The sequence below is a fragment of the Symphalangus syndactylus genome, chromosome 10 (assembly GCF_028878055.3).
Source record: "Symphalangus syndactylus isolate Jambi chromosome 10, NHGRI_mSymSyn1-v2.1_pri, whole genome shotgun sequence".
NCBI lineage: Eukaryota > Metazoa > Chordata > Mammalia > Primates > Hylobatidae > Symphalangus > Symphalangus syndactylus.
Genome location: NC_072432.2, coordinates 115,069,189 through 115,082,500, shown reverse-complemented (window position 1 = coordinate 115,082,500; position 13,312 = coordinate 115,069,189). Strand labels below are relative to the sequence as shown.

General features: G+C 53.5%; 1 protein-coding gene across 18 annotated transcripts in view; it reads right to left on the bottom strand.

Moving 5' to 3' along the window:
• The window catches only part of DMTN (dematin actin binding protein), a 28,415-nt gene that overhangs the window by 10,371 nt on the left and 4,732 nt on the right, over nt 1-13,312 (bottom strand). For 6 of the 18 annotated variants that reach the window (XM_055295571.2, XM_055295568.2, XM_055295573.2 and 3 more), the window contains exons 2-9: nt 5,953-6,123; nt 5,687-5,761; nt 5,164-5,319; nt 3,814-3,858; nt 3,355-3,454; nt 2,920-2,976; nt 2,523-2,675; nt 398-522 (exon numbers count right to left, since the gene is read on the bottom strand). In XM_055295571.2, coding sequence (XP_055151546.1) covers nt 398-522; nt 2,523-2,675; nt 2,920-2,976; nt 3,355-3,454; nt 3,814-3,858; nt 5,164-5,319; nt 5,687-5,761; nt 5,953-5,970 — 729 coding nt within the window. In that variant the 5' untranslated portion in view covers nt 5,971-6,123. The remainder of the gene's footprint in view (nt 1-397; nt 523-2,522; nt 2,676-2,919; nt 2,977-3,354; nt 3,455-3,813; nt 3,859-5,163; nt 5,320-5,686; nt 5,762-5,952; nt 6,124-13,312) is intronic. The other 12 variants (XM_055295576.2, XM_055295582.2, XM_055295583.1 and 9 more) reach the window with 3 other exon arrangements.

Genomic DNA, 13,312 nt, shown 5'->3' with positions numbered 1-13,312 from the left:
AGGAACCCCTTCGACTAGCTACGGAGCCAGAACTTCTGTCCCCAGAAAGACACAGGGTGGGCTGGGCATAGAGGCTCACGCCTGTAATCCAAGCACTTTGGGAGGCTGAGATGGGCGGATTGCTTGAGGTCAGGAGTTCGAGACCGGCCTGGCCAACATGGCAAAACCCTATCTCTACTAAAAATACAAAAAAAGAAAAAAAAAAAGAAAAAAAAATTAGCTGGGCAAGGTGGTGGCGCGCCTGTAATCCCAGCTACTCAAGAGGTTGAGGCAGGAGAATCACTTGAACCTGGGAGCGGAGGTTGCAGTGACCTGAGATCATGCCACTGCATGCCAGCCTGGGTGACAGAGTGAGACTCCGGCACAGGGGTGGAGGGTGGGGGTGGCGAGATGCTACCTTACTGAGTTCCTCTCTTTGACGCTCCCTGAGAGCCTTCATCTCCTCTCCAGAGTCGTCATCTTCCTCCTCCTCCTCTTCCTCTGCTCCCCTCCGAGACGCCTTCCGCTTCCTCCATTCTGTCTCTAGGAGACACAAGCAAAGGCGGGCAGGGAGTCACTCGCCATGGGGTCAGTGTGTGTTTACATGGCGCAGCCTCTGTGCACTGCTCTGGGCCGGACCTTGATAAGGCCACTACAAATTTTTTTTTTAAATAAAGTAGGGTGGGTAGGTGACTCATGCCTGTAATCTGAACACATTGGGAGGCTGAGGTGGGAGGATCGCTTGAGCCAGGAATTTGAGAACAGCCTGGGGTAATATGGTCTCTATAGAAAATTATTTTAAAAAATTAGCCCGGTGTGGTGGGGCATGCCTGTAGTCCCAGCTAGTGGGGACGCTGAAGTAGGTGGATTGCTTGAGCCCAGTAATTTGAGGCTACAGTGAACTGTGATGGCGTCACTGCACTCCATCCTGGGCAACAGAGTGAGACTCTGTCTTAATAAATAAATAAATATTTAAAAATAAAAATAGGCCGGGCGTGGGGGCTCACGCCTGTAATCCCAGCACTTTGGGAGGCCAAGGCAGGTGGATCACGAGGTCAGGAGACCGAGACCATCCTGGCGAACATGGTGAAACCCCATCTCTATTAAAAATACAAAAAAATTAGCTGGGCGTGGTGACGGGCACCTGTAGTCCCAGCTACTCAGGAGGCTGAGGCAGGAGAATAGCGTGAACCCGGGAGGTGGAGCTTGCAGTGAGCCGAGATTGCGCCACTGCACTCCAGCCTGGGTGACACAGCGAGACCCTATCTCCAAATAAATAAATAAATAAAAAAAAAAAAAAAAAAAAAAAATTAGCTAGGTGTGATGGTGGGCACCTATAATCCTAGCTACTTGCGAGGCTGAAACAGGAAAATCGCTTGAACTCAGGTGGTGGAAGTTGCAGTGAGCCGAGACCTCGCCACTGCACTCCAGCCTGGGCAATAGAGCAAGACTCCCTGTCTCAAAATTTAAAAAGAGAGTCAGGCGTGGTGGCTCACGCCTGTAATCCCAGCAGTTTGGGAGACTGAGGTGGGTGGATCACTTGAGGTCAGGAGTCTGAGATCAGCCTGGCCAACATAATGAAAACCCATATCTACTAAAAATACAAAAAATTAGCCAGGTGTGGTGGTGCATGCCTGTAATCCCAGCTACTCAGGAGGCTGAGGCAGGAGAATTGCTTGAACTCGGGAGGTGGCGGTTGCGGTGAGCCAAGATTGTGCCACTGCACTACAGCCTGGGGCAACAGAGCGAGACTCCATCTCAAAATAAATAAATAAATAAATAAATAAATAAATAAATAAATAAAATTAAAAAAAAATACAATAAAATAAGAGTAACATTTTCTCACCTTGCCTTGAAGCTGGGTAGGCAACACACACATACACACACTCATGACTGAAATTCAGTGGGTGCAGCAACATGAATGGAACTGGAGGCCATTGTCTTAAGTCAAACAAGACACAGAAAGACAAAGACTGCATGTTCTCATTCATGAGTGGGAGCTTAATAGTGTGTACGCATGGATGTAGAGAGTGGGATGACAGATCAGGGCGACTCAGAAGGGTGTGGGGGGTGGTGACGGGAAATTGCTTAATGGATACAACGTGCATTATTCAGATAACAATATCATAAAAACCCTGACTTCACCACTGTGCAATCTATGCAGGTAACCAATTACATTTGTACCCCATAAATGTATACAAATAAAAATTAAAATAAAATTCGCTGGGGACCAAACCATCTATCATTTATCTTTCTCTTTCCCAGCGCTCCCCTCACAGGGCCTGGGATGCAGAAGTTTGATATATATCTGCTGAGTCAGGAAATAAATGAATGGAAAGAAAATGAACGACCAATAAAAGGGCCACTTACACCAAGCGCTATGGGAACACAGAGAGTGAGTGAGCGAGAAGCCTGGGGGCTCCTGAAGGTGGGAAAAAGCCCACGAGGACACCATAGGGCAGAGGTGGGAGTGGGTTCACGGGGCTGCAGCAAGAGCCAAGGGGAGGGAGTGCAGTGCATTCCCCTCTCCCCATCTCTCCTACCCACAACAGCCAGAGACGGGGGGCATGGCCAGTAGTCAGTTTCGATTTTGGCTGGCTGGTTGGGGTCCGGGGGCTGGGCTGCAGGGAACTTGGATGACTCGATGATGAGATCCTCGATGAGGTGCTTGGTCTGAGGGCTGCCACCCACGGACTCTGCAGACAAAGACCAGGGTCAGCCAGGTGTGCCCTGCCCGAGGCCAACTTGGCTACCCTCACCCCTCCCCCTTCACACCTGTGAGGTCCTGCAGGTAAAAGCAGTGTACACGCTGAGCACCGGGCACACGTGCTGCTGTGACATGCTGTCCTCCCGACCCCCTCCAGCCAGCCCGCAGCCCCAGGGCATGGCCTCCCAGCATGCAGCCGGAAGCAGGCTCTGGTGAGCCGGGAGCACCCTCACCTCTCTGCTTATAGATGGGAGGCTTCTTGTAGATGTTGGAATCTGGGCGGGAGGTCTCTGTGGGAGGAAGAACAGAAGAGGAGGAGGACATGCTGATTGATGGCAGGGAGGCTGGGGCCAGGAGAATGGAGACGACGGAAGAGGACAAGATGGGGAACTCACTGGAGTGACAGGAACTCCCTGTCAAGAGCCAAGACAGGGCTAGCATTCCTGGCACTGTCCCTCAGGGGTTTGGGACTTTTTACACTTGCCTGGCTGGGGGAGACAAAAAAAGTGACAGGTCTCCCATCCCTGGGAGGGGTCCTGGCCTCCTGGGGCCTACTTAGCTCTGAGGTGAGCATATACCCCAGAGAGTGGGGGACTGAGCATAAGGGGATTGGGGCTCCTGATGGAGAAAGTCTTAGGAAACAATGAGGTTGTGCCGAGAAGACCTACCAGGGTGGTGGAAATGGGGCAAGCTGGTCCGGGGGGTTCCAGTGGTTCTGGGGGCCAAAGCCTGAGAGATGATTCCAGGTGACCGGCTGTCCGCCCACACCTGCAGAGCAGAAGCGTGTGGCTCCAGGGCCCCCTAACCCTTTCCAACCCACACATGCACCCCGTCAGCTCACACCACCCTCTCTGTCCTCCCATCCTGGCAGGCTGCATCCCTCCAAACCCAGGGCAATGTTGTGGCACAGTCCCAAGGACCTACTGATGGTGCCTGGCCCAGGGAGAAAGGGTTGAGGTCCTGGGTCCGACAGAATGATGGACACAGAGCTGGCCAGTGACAGCCGGGGGGCCACTGATTCCGGCACTCCCTGGGCTCTGCAGAGCTCGGTCTGACGTGTGAGGGGAGGGAGTTAGGATCCCTTTCAGGGCAGGGCAGGGCAAGTTGCAGGTGTGGGGCAGACTCACCTCTGGGGATGGTGGGGGGGATGTGGATTTGGGTGACAGCGAGCGCTGTGAATGGAGAGGGGGCTGGTCAGAGCTACAGGGGCAGATTCAGCCTCTTCCCTAGAACTCCAGAGAAGCCACCTCATCCCCCACCCAAAGCCACACACTTTCCTGGCCAGCTTCCGGGCCACCTCTGCTTTCTTGGATCCTTCCCACAGTTCCCTGCACAAAGTCCTCAGCCTTCCCACAGGAGGCATAGAGAAGCACGCAAGCCTTGCTCAGTACGCCTGGGGCTCCGAGGGCACTCTTTTCTTCCTTCCTTCCTCTCTCCTCCCCTCTTCTCCTCTCTCCCTCTCTAATCTTTCTTTTAATTTATTCCTACTTCCTCTTTCCTTTTTCTTTCTTTCCCTGCCTTCCTCCCTCCCTTCCCTCTCTTTCCTCTCTCTCCACTTTCTTCTCCCTTCTCTCTTATTCTTTCTCCTCTATCCCTCTCTCATCTTTCTTTCTTGTAGTCTCACTCTGTTGCCCAGCCTAGAATGCAGTAGCTCTATCATAGCTCACTGCAGCCTCCCCTTCCCAGCCTCAAGGGATCCTCCCACCTCAGCCTCCTGAGCTGCTGAAACTACAGGTGCACACCACCACACTTTGCTAATTTTTGTAGAGATGGGGGTCTCCCTATGTTGCCCGGACTGGTATCAAACTCCTGGCCTCAAGTGACCCTCCCACCTTGGCTTCCAAAAGTGCTGGGATTATAGGTGTGAGCCACCGTGCCTAGCCTGGGGAATAGTTGGTCCTGTCCTCAGAGCCTCAAAACAAATAGAAGAGACAAGACCAAGAAGCATCCAAGGATGAGGTCCGGGTTTATCATGCCGGTACAGAAGTCACCCGATAGTCTAGCCCCCTGTCACTGGTCAGCCATGACGCTACCCTGTCTTGGAGGCAGTTGATGAGCACCTGCCTTGCACTGTCTCCTGCACCTTCACTACCTTGCGCATGGATGGGCAGGAAGGTCACCTCTATTTTACAGGAGGGTAAACTGAGGCCACAACGTCACACAGGTCCCTCCGCTAGACTTTCAGCCCCCACTCTCAATGCTTCTGAACTGTTTCCACAAATCTTGCTCTTTGTGCCTCCTGTGTGCTGCTGCCATCCAAATGTGTCCACCCCTCTACATCTGAGCCACATGCCAGCTCAGAGCCCGTTCCGCCTGCTCTCTTGAACGCTGGACGGACTGACTGGTTGGTCCTGCGCAGTTTCCTCTCTTGTTTTGCCAAGGCAGACCTCCAGGAAAAGAAGCACGGGAGGGATCAGCCCCACCCAGTGTGGCTGGGGGGCCTCCCCCGGAGTCCTGCCTAAGAGGAGCCCCCTCACCTCGCGGCTGCGGGGCAGCTCCACGTGTTCCAGGAGGGAATAAGTGAAGTGAGGCTCGTAGATCATGAGGTCGGGCCGCTCGATGTCCAGGATGGCCTTGTCCTTGGGGATGGCAGCCAGGTCCTTGTAGCCCAGCACCTGATTGTCCATCTTGGCCTGAAGGGAAAGGTGCGCGTGAAACAGCTGTGCCGAAAGCCCCGCCTAGGACACTGGACCTGCTAGCTAGACTTACGTTAATTACCAAGAAAACGGACTGCCATTACAGACGTTAACAATTCTATTATTTTAAGAAATTAGTCACCGTAAAACATGATAGTCCTTTGCCTATCACTTTGGGTGTAACGAGGCCAGACCAGTGGAAGGGGATATGGGAGCTTCTCTGGGTTTCTGGGTTCTCTCTGCCCGCCAGCACCGGCGGGACCACCACTGGGGAGGCTCTGCGGGAAGCCCCTCTAGCAGCCAGGGGTCCCCCACCCTCCCCGCTCCCAGCCGGGGGGTGCTGGTGGCCGAGAGGGGAACTCACCACGATGCTGGAGGGAGAGCCAGGCACACTGGAATCTCGGGAGGGGCTCACGCTCCCCGGGGAGGTAAGTGGTTGCTGGGGAGAGCGAGAAGGCGGGCGGGTGGGCACATGCGTGTGTGCGAGAGCGGGGCGGGGGCGGCCCTAGGCCTGCGGGACCCGGGGCGCTGCGCGGCGCTGCGCGGCGGGTGGCCACCAGGTGGCGCCCTGGACTCCCAAGCGGCCCCCACCCGCCCTCGGCGCCCCCGGCCTGGGGCGGCGCCGCGCACCTTCTGCAGCCGTTCCATGCAGCACGGAGCTCGCCCGCCGGGTCACTCGCAGAGCCCTGTGCGCGAGGGGAGAGGACAGCGTGTCAGGCTCGGCGCGGCTGCTGGGCGCTGCGCGCTCGGGGCCGCGAAAGCAGCCGGCGCGTCCTCATCCCTCGGCGGTGACTCTCCAGGCTGCGGAGAGAAGGGAGGGAGGCCGCGCCGGGGCGGCGTTAGGCTGCGGGGCCTCCGCGGGCGGCCTCTCTCCAGGCAGCCGGGCCCCTTGAAGCTCAGGCTTCCCATCCGCTCAGCCCCGGAGAACGCGCGTGGACGGGAGGCGACCGAGGGACGGGCTGCACTTGTTTTTGAGCCATTGTTCTCTGGCCTCAAAGGAAATGACGGCAGGGGTCAGCCGGCTGCTCGGGCGGAGGCCTCCACGGCCTGGCCCCGCCGCACCTGCCCTCCCCGCCCCGGCCCGGCCTGCGGCCCCGCCTCAGGCCCTCCCCTCCCGGCTGCTGGTCCCACTCCCGCTCGGGGCACTGTCCCCGCCGCCACCTCCCCGCGCTCGCCCAGGAAGGGTTAACACGGAGGGTTCCCTGAGCAGCCCGGCTTCAGCATCCGTCATCCAAAACCTGACATTCGCACTCCGAAACTTTGTGAGTGCCTACCATGACGCACAAGTGGAAATTCCACACGTCAGAACTTCACACAAACTTTTTTTCATGGACAAAATTATTTTTAGAACACTGCATAGGTAGGGCTCATGCCAGCAATCCCAGCACTTTGCGAGGCTGAGGTAAGAGGATCGCTTGAACCCCGGCGTTCGAGACCAGGCTGGACAACATAGCCAAACCCTGTCTTTACAAAAAAATTTTTAAAAATTAGCCAAGCGCAGTGCTGCATGCCTGTAGTCCCAGCTACTCGGGAGGCTGAGGTGGGAGGATCACTTGAGCCCAGGAGATCGAGGTGCAGTGAGCCGAGATCGCACCACTGCACTCCTGGGTGACAAAGTAAGACCCTGCCTCGTTAAAAAAAAAAGATCTTGCTCTGTCGCCCAGGCTGGAGTGCAGGGGTGCCATCTCGGTTCACTGCAACCTCCGCCTCCCAGGTTCAAGCGATTCTCCTGTTAGCCTACCAAGTAGCTGGGATTACAAGCGTGTGCCACCACGCCTGGCTAAATTTTGTATTTTTAGTAGCGATGGGGTTTCACCATATTGGCCAGGCTAGTCTTGAACTGCTGACCTCAAGTGATCCGCCTGCCTCGGCCTCCCAAAGTGCTGGATTACAGACGTGAGCCACCGTGCCCAGCCCCACCTTCCTGCTTTTGACACCTTCCACTGCTCTGTCCACCTCTCTGCCTCTCAGGTGCCTCCAGCCTTCCAGGGCCATCCCAAAGCCGCTCCTCTGGGAGGCCTCCTGTACTAGTCTAGTCCTCATGGATCAACCCTTCTCTGAATTCCAATGGGACTTAAAAACAGACCAATGTAGCTAAGCACTTGATTACAGGGAACATGTTTTCTCCCTAACTAGACAGACTGCTAATCACAGGAGAGTGAAAACAACAATAAGAGCTATGTGGGAGGCCAAGGAGAGAGGATGGCTTGAGGTCAGGAGTTCGAGGCCAGCCCGGGCAACATAGGGAGACCTTGTCTCTAGCAAAAATATAAAAATTAGCCAGATGTGGTGATATGCAGCTGTAGTCATCTCAGCTACTCTGGAGGCTGAGGTGGGATGATTGCTTGAGCCCACGATGTCAAGGCTGCAGTGAGCTGTGATCACACCACCGTATTCCAGCTTGAATGGCAGAGAAAAGAGCTATCATTTTTTGAATGCTCATTATGTGCTAGGTACTTTGAGAAGCCTTTATAAGGATTATTTTGTTTCATTGCCCCAACAACCTTATAAGGTAGACCCATTTACAGATGAGGAAACGGGCTCAGAGAGTTTAAAAATTTGTCCAGAGTCGTGGAGCTGAAAATGACTGTGTCTTCAGCATGATTCACAGTGCCTACCTAGTACTCAGTATCAGGTGAGAGTGAGGAAAGCTAGAATCTGCCAGATTTCTCAAGTCTGTTTGGAATTCTAGAACCATGGCATCTCCAAAACAAGACTCTGGCAGGCCGGGCCTGGTGGCTCACGCCTGTAATCCCAGCACTTTGGGAGGCCGAGATGGGCAGATCACAAGGTCAGGAGATTGAGACCATCCTGGCTAACACAGTGAAACCCTGTCTCTACTAAAAACACAAAAAAATTAGCTAGGCGTGGTGGCGGGTGCCTGTAGTCCCAGCTACTCAGGAGGCTGAGGCTGGAGAATGGCGTGCACCCAGGAGGCGGAGCCTGCAGTGAGCCCAGATTGTCCCGCTGCACTCCAGCCTGGGTGACAGAGCGAGACTCCATCTCAAAAAAAAAAAAAAAAAAAAAAAAAACTCTGGCCATCAGAGTCACACAAGGTGTTGGTACCTATGGAAAGACTCCATTCTGGAACTTTATACTCCTCTTCCCTTCTTAGTACTTGCTTTGTAATGCTTTTAATTAAGTGAAAAGAAGAATAAATTCTGGTACATACTTGAAGAGCTGTTAGCTCCCTCCCCTATCTTTACTTTGTTTATAGCTAGGATCAAACTAGCTATACACTTAGCTTAGCCCTAGGGGCAAATGCTTATCCAGGCATGCATGCATCTGTTCATCCATCTATCCATCCCTGCATCCATGTATCCATCCATCCATCCATCCTTCTATCCATCCATCCATCCATCCATCCATCCATCCTTCTATCCATCCATCCATCCATCCATCCGTCCATCTCTCCATCCATCCATCCATCCATCCATCCATCCATCCATCCATCCCTGCATCCCTGCATCCATCCATCCATCCATCCATCCATCCATCCATCCATCCATCCATCCCTGCATCCCTGCATCCATCCATCCATCCCTGCATCCTTGCATCCATCCATCTCTCCATCCATCCATCCATCCATCCATCCATCCCTGAATCCATACATCCATCCACTTAGTCATGTACTGTTTTATTCATCCATTCAACAAATACTTTCTGGGCACCTATTCTGCAATGAACACAGAGCAGGACTCTGTGGTAAGCCTTGTGGATAACAGAAAGATGAGTCAGAGGAGCTAAGCTGCTCCTCCAGAAATAAGGCCTGCATCTAGATAACTCCCATGCAAAGCAGAAAACTACATGTACCAGATAAGATAGTATAAAGCACTATGAAAAGTCACAGGAGAGATTCCTCCTGCTGGGGTGTCAAGAGAGGGGAAAGGGTTTACTGGAGGAAGAGGTATTTGAGGTAGGCCTTGAAAGATGCCCAGTTTGAGATTGTGCAAAAATGGAAAAAGGGGCTCCTGACAGAGAAAGCAGCATAAGGTGGGGACATGGGGATGCACTGGGCCTGCCTGGGGAACAGCAAATATGGCTGGATTGGAGAGGTCATGAGGTTGAGATGCATTTGGGACAGGAGATCGAGGCCAGATCATGGAGACCCTGAACCCAGCCTAGGGTTAGGTCGTAATCTGTTGGCAACAGGGGGGCACAGAAGGCTCAAAAAAGAAGTGACACGATTCAAGCAGTGTTTTGGGAAAATGAATCTGGTCGCAGCCTGAGAGCCAGACTGGACAGGCAGAGGCGATCCAGGTCCCCACAGGGAGACCAGCCCGGATGCTGCAGCAGTAGTTCAGCAGGGTACTGCAAAGATCTAGACTTGGGCAGGAAGGAGAGAGGGCAAACGAGAGAAACCCTAGAGGCAGAATGTGCAAAGCAGTTCTGGATCTGGGGCGCCCATGGAAGAGGCTGCAAGTCCAAGAGACTGGGAGAAGGGGAAAGGAGGAAGTCACTTTGACAGGTGGAGGTTGTAGTGGGTGCAGCAGGGGAACAGGTAGGAATGTCCAGGTGGAAAGGAACCTATGGAAGAGGCCAGGCTGGAACCAGACGTGGGTGTCATTTGCCTAGAGGTGGAAGTCCAAACACGAGATTGCCAAGGGAGAAAGAAGGTCAGCAACAGCATCCTGGGAACCTGGGGAACTGAAAAGAAATAGCCAGAGATGGCACAGTCAGAAAGAGAGAGGAAAACTAGATGGCAGCTCGCAGGGGCCAGGGACTCTTTAGTGAGTCTTTGTGTTTTCAGCAAAGGGTCTGATACACAGTAAATGTGCAAAACATGTTGAGAGAGAGAATGGGAGGGAGGGAGGGATAGAGGGAGGGGCTGACAGAGTAGAACATCATGGAAGCTGAGTGTTACCCCGGAGAAGGTGAGGAGAAGTGCTTTTCCTCCAGCTGGAATGTCAGGGCCATAGTGGCCTCCTGGTTAGGGATTGGGGGGGTGATGGGGGTGCTGGCCAGGTGGTACAGCCAGGGGGAGTGGCCCTTCCAAGAAGTGTGATAGAAGGGCAGGGTCATTTTGGAGGAGATAAGATTGGCCTAAGGCCTTTAATATGTTTGCAGACAGCAGAGAGGGAATGGTAGACAGGAAAGACTGAGGCTGCAGGGGGCAGTGGGCACTAGGTGGGTGGAGCAAGACGGCAGCAGGAGGGAAGGGATCAGGTTCACAGCCAAGTACAAGACTGGCTTTGGGAAGAAAGGCTCCCTGGAAACAAAGATGAGCTGGGCAGTGGCTCATGCCTATAACCCCAACACTTTGGGACACAGAGGTGGGAGAATCACTTGAGCCCAGGAATTCGACACCAGCCTGGGCAATATAGAGAGATCCTATCTCTACAAAAGAATTTTTTTTTTTTTTTAATTAGCTGGGTGTCATGAAGTACGCCTATAGTCCCAGCTACTTGGAGGCTGAGGCAGGAGGTTGGGTTGATCCTGGGAGGTCAAGGCTGCAGTGAGCTATGATCATGTCACTGCTGCACTCCCTGGAAAGGAGAGGACAGGGAAAGAAGTTGTGTAACAACCATATAGGGCTTCCATTTTCCCAGCAAAAGTGAGAGATGGTGGCCAGGTACAGAGGCTTATGCCTGTAATCCCAACACTTCGGGGGCCAAGGCAGGAAGATCACTTGAGGCCAGGAGTTTGAGGTCAGCCTGGGAAATATAGTGAGCCCTGTCTTTACTTTCTAAAAAATGAAGAATTATCTGGGCATAGTGGTTGCACATCTGTGGTCCCAGCTACTTGGGAGGCTGAGGCAGGAGGATCACTTGAGCCCAGGGATTTGAGGCTGTAGTGGGCTATGATTACACCACTGCACTCCAGCCCAGGCAACAGAGTGAGATTCTGTGGCAAAAAAAAAAAAGAGAATTAAGGTTCTCTGCAGATCTTACAGGTGAGTCAGAGGTTTGGAGGGGTCACTCTGAGGAGCGTGTGCAGCTGCACACAGAGAGGGGCAGGAGGGAGACTGGATAACTTCAGCATGTTCTGGAGCCTAGGGGAGGCCCTGGAATCTTCCTGGAACACCAGCCGGGGGAGGGGTGCAGAGTGTGACAGTGGCTATCTGTCAGAGTGATGGCTACTGTCAGACTGGCTATCTGTCAGAGTGGTGGCTACTCAGAGAGGTGAGAGGTGAGTGGCCCAGGGTAAGCCATGTCTCAGGAGTATGTGGTCATATATCCCCATACTCACACGTGCACAAATACCGTGCCAGAGGCACAGGCACTCAGAAACATGATTCAAAATCCTGATGGTCACAGTCATATGAACAGCTGCCGTTTATAGAATGTCTGTGTTATGGCTGGCACTGTGCTGGGCAGTTCACATTTTTTTCTTTCTTTCTTTCTTTCTTTCTTTTTTTTTTTTTTTGAGACAGGGTCTCACTCTGTTACCAAGGCTGGAGCACAGTGGCATGATCATAGCTCACTGCAGCCTCGACCTCCCAGGCTCAACCCATTCTCCTGCCTCAGCCTCCTGAGTAGCTGGGACTACAGGAGTACTCCACAACACCCAGCTAATTCAAAACAAATTTTTTTTTTTTTTTTTTTTTTTTTGTAGAGATGGGGTCTCCCTATGTTGCCCAACCTGGTGTCGAATTCCTGGGCTCAAGTGATCCTCCCACCTCTGCCTCCCAAAATGTTGGGATCATAGACGTGAGCCCCTGCCCAGCCCATCTTTGTTTCAATTTAACCCTTACATTCCAATCTTGTGGGTTGGCTTGGATTGGCGAGTATCTCGTTTGCACATGAAGAAGTTGAGACTTGAGCAAGTTAAGTAGTTGGTCAAGGACACAGTACTGTGTGGAATCTAAGCTCAGGTCTGTCTGATTTCTAAAACCATTCACCACGATACCACCCAGGCAAAGCTGATGTGAGTCACTGAGCCTCTGGCCTCTCACCTCTGCTCTGCCCCCGGTCCCTTCTTGCCCACAACCCCACTGCTGGGTCTTGCTCTTTAGCATCTGGGTCTGCTTCCTGGGGTCAGCCAGGGCGCTGCACCCTGGCGCCACCCCCTGACATTTGTTAGAGAGCACGTTGGTTGATAAATTATTTCCGCAGAGGCAGAAATTTGGTCTTATCCCTTGGGGGGCATTTGCATGTAAACGTGGGCCTAGCCTTAAGGCATAAAGTTTGTACTGGTTAAATTTTAAGCTGTCAGAAGGCCAGCCGGGAAAATGGGGGTGGAGAAGAGTGTGTGTATATGTGTGTGTGCGCACATGTGTGAGGGGGAGAGAGAGAGAGAGAGAGAGAGAGAGAGAGAGAGTGTTTCCTTGGCTTCTCTCAAATCACACCCTGCCTACTCCACCCACAAGCAGCCCTTTCCGTCAAAGCTCATTTCTCGAAGGTCAATGCCAGCTCACTCCACCTCCTCCCATCCAGACCCCTCTCCCATCCATGCACCCCGCCTGTCTGTGCCTGCACCCCCAAGGTCCCAGCGACCTCTGTGCACAAAGAGATAGAAAGGGCGAGCTGCAGCAGGAAGAGGGGAGGGAGGGAGGAAGAGAAAGCACTGCAGAGGAAGGCAGGTCCAGGTGACGGAAGGGACAGCTCAGCTGCCCCTGGCCCTGGTCGGACGCCAGCCAGCCGCTGGCCCTCCATCTCAGCCCCACCCTCCCCCAGCTGTGTGTCCCTGCCTTATCTGAGCTGCCAGCCCAGCCCCACCTCACCCACCACCCTCTGCTCTCCACAGCTCCCCGGGATGTGGGTGATAAGACCCACCCACTGGGCCCTCCGAGTTTGTGCCCACCCATCTTGGCGCACTCTTCTTCCAGGCAGAAACTGATCCAGACTGTGGCTCCCCTGGACTTTTAGAAATGAAGCCTCTGCAGGCAGAATGGCAGCTTCGGGGTGGGGCGCCCCTGGTCTAGCTGTGCTCCTGTCTCCAGCCAACCACTACCTGCTTGGTGCCAGCCCCTGTATACTTGGGACTTTCATACATCCTCTCTAAACCTCACACAAAACCACGTTCTCCTCATTTAGAGATGAGCAAAAAT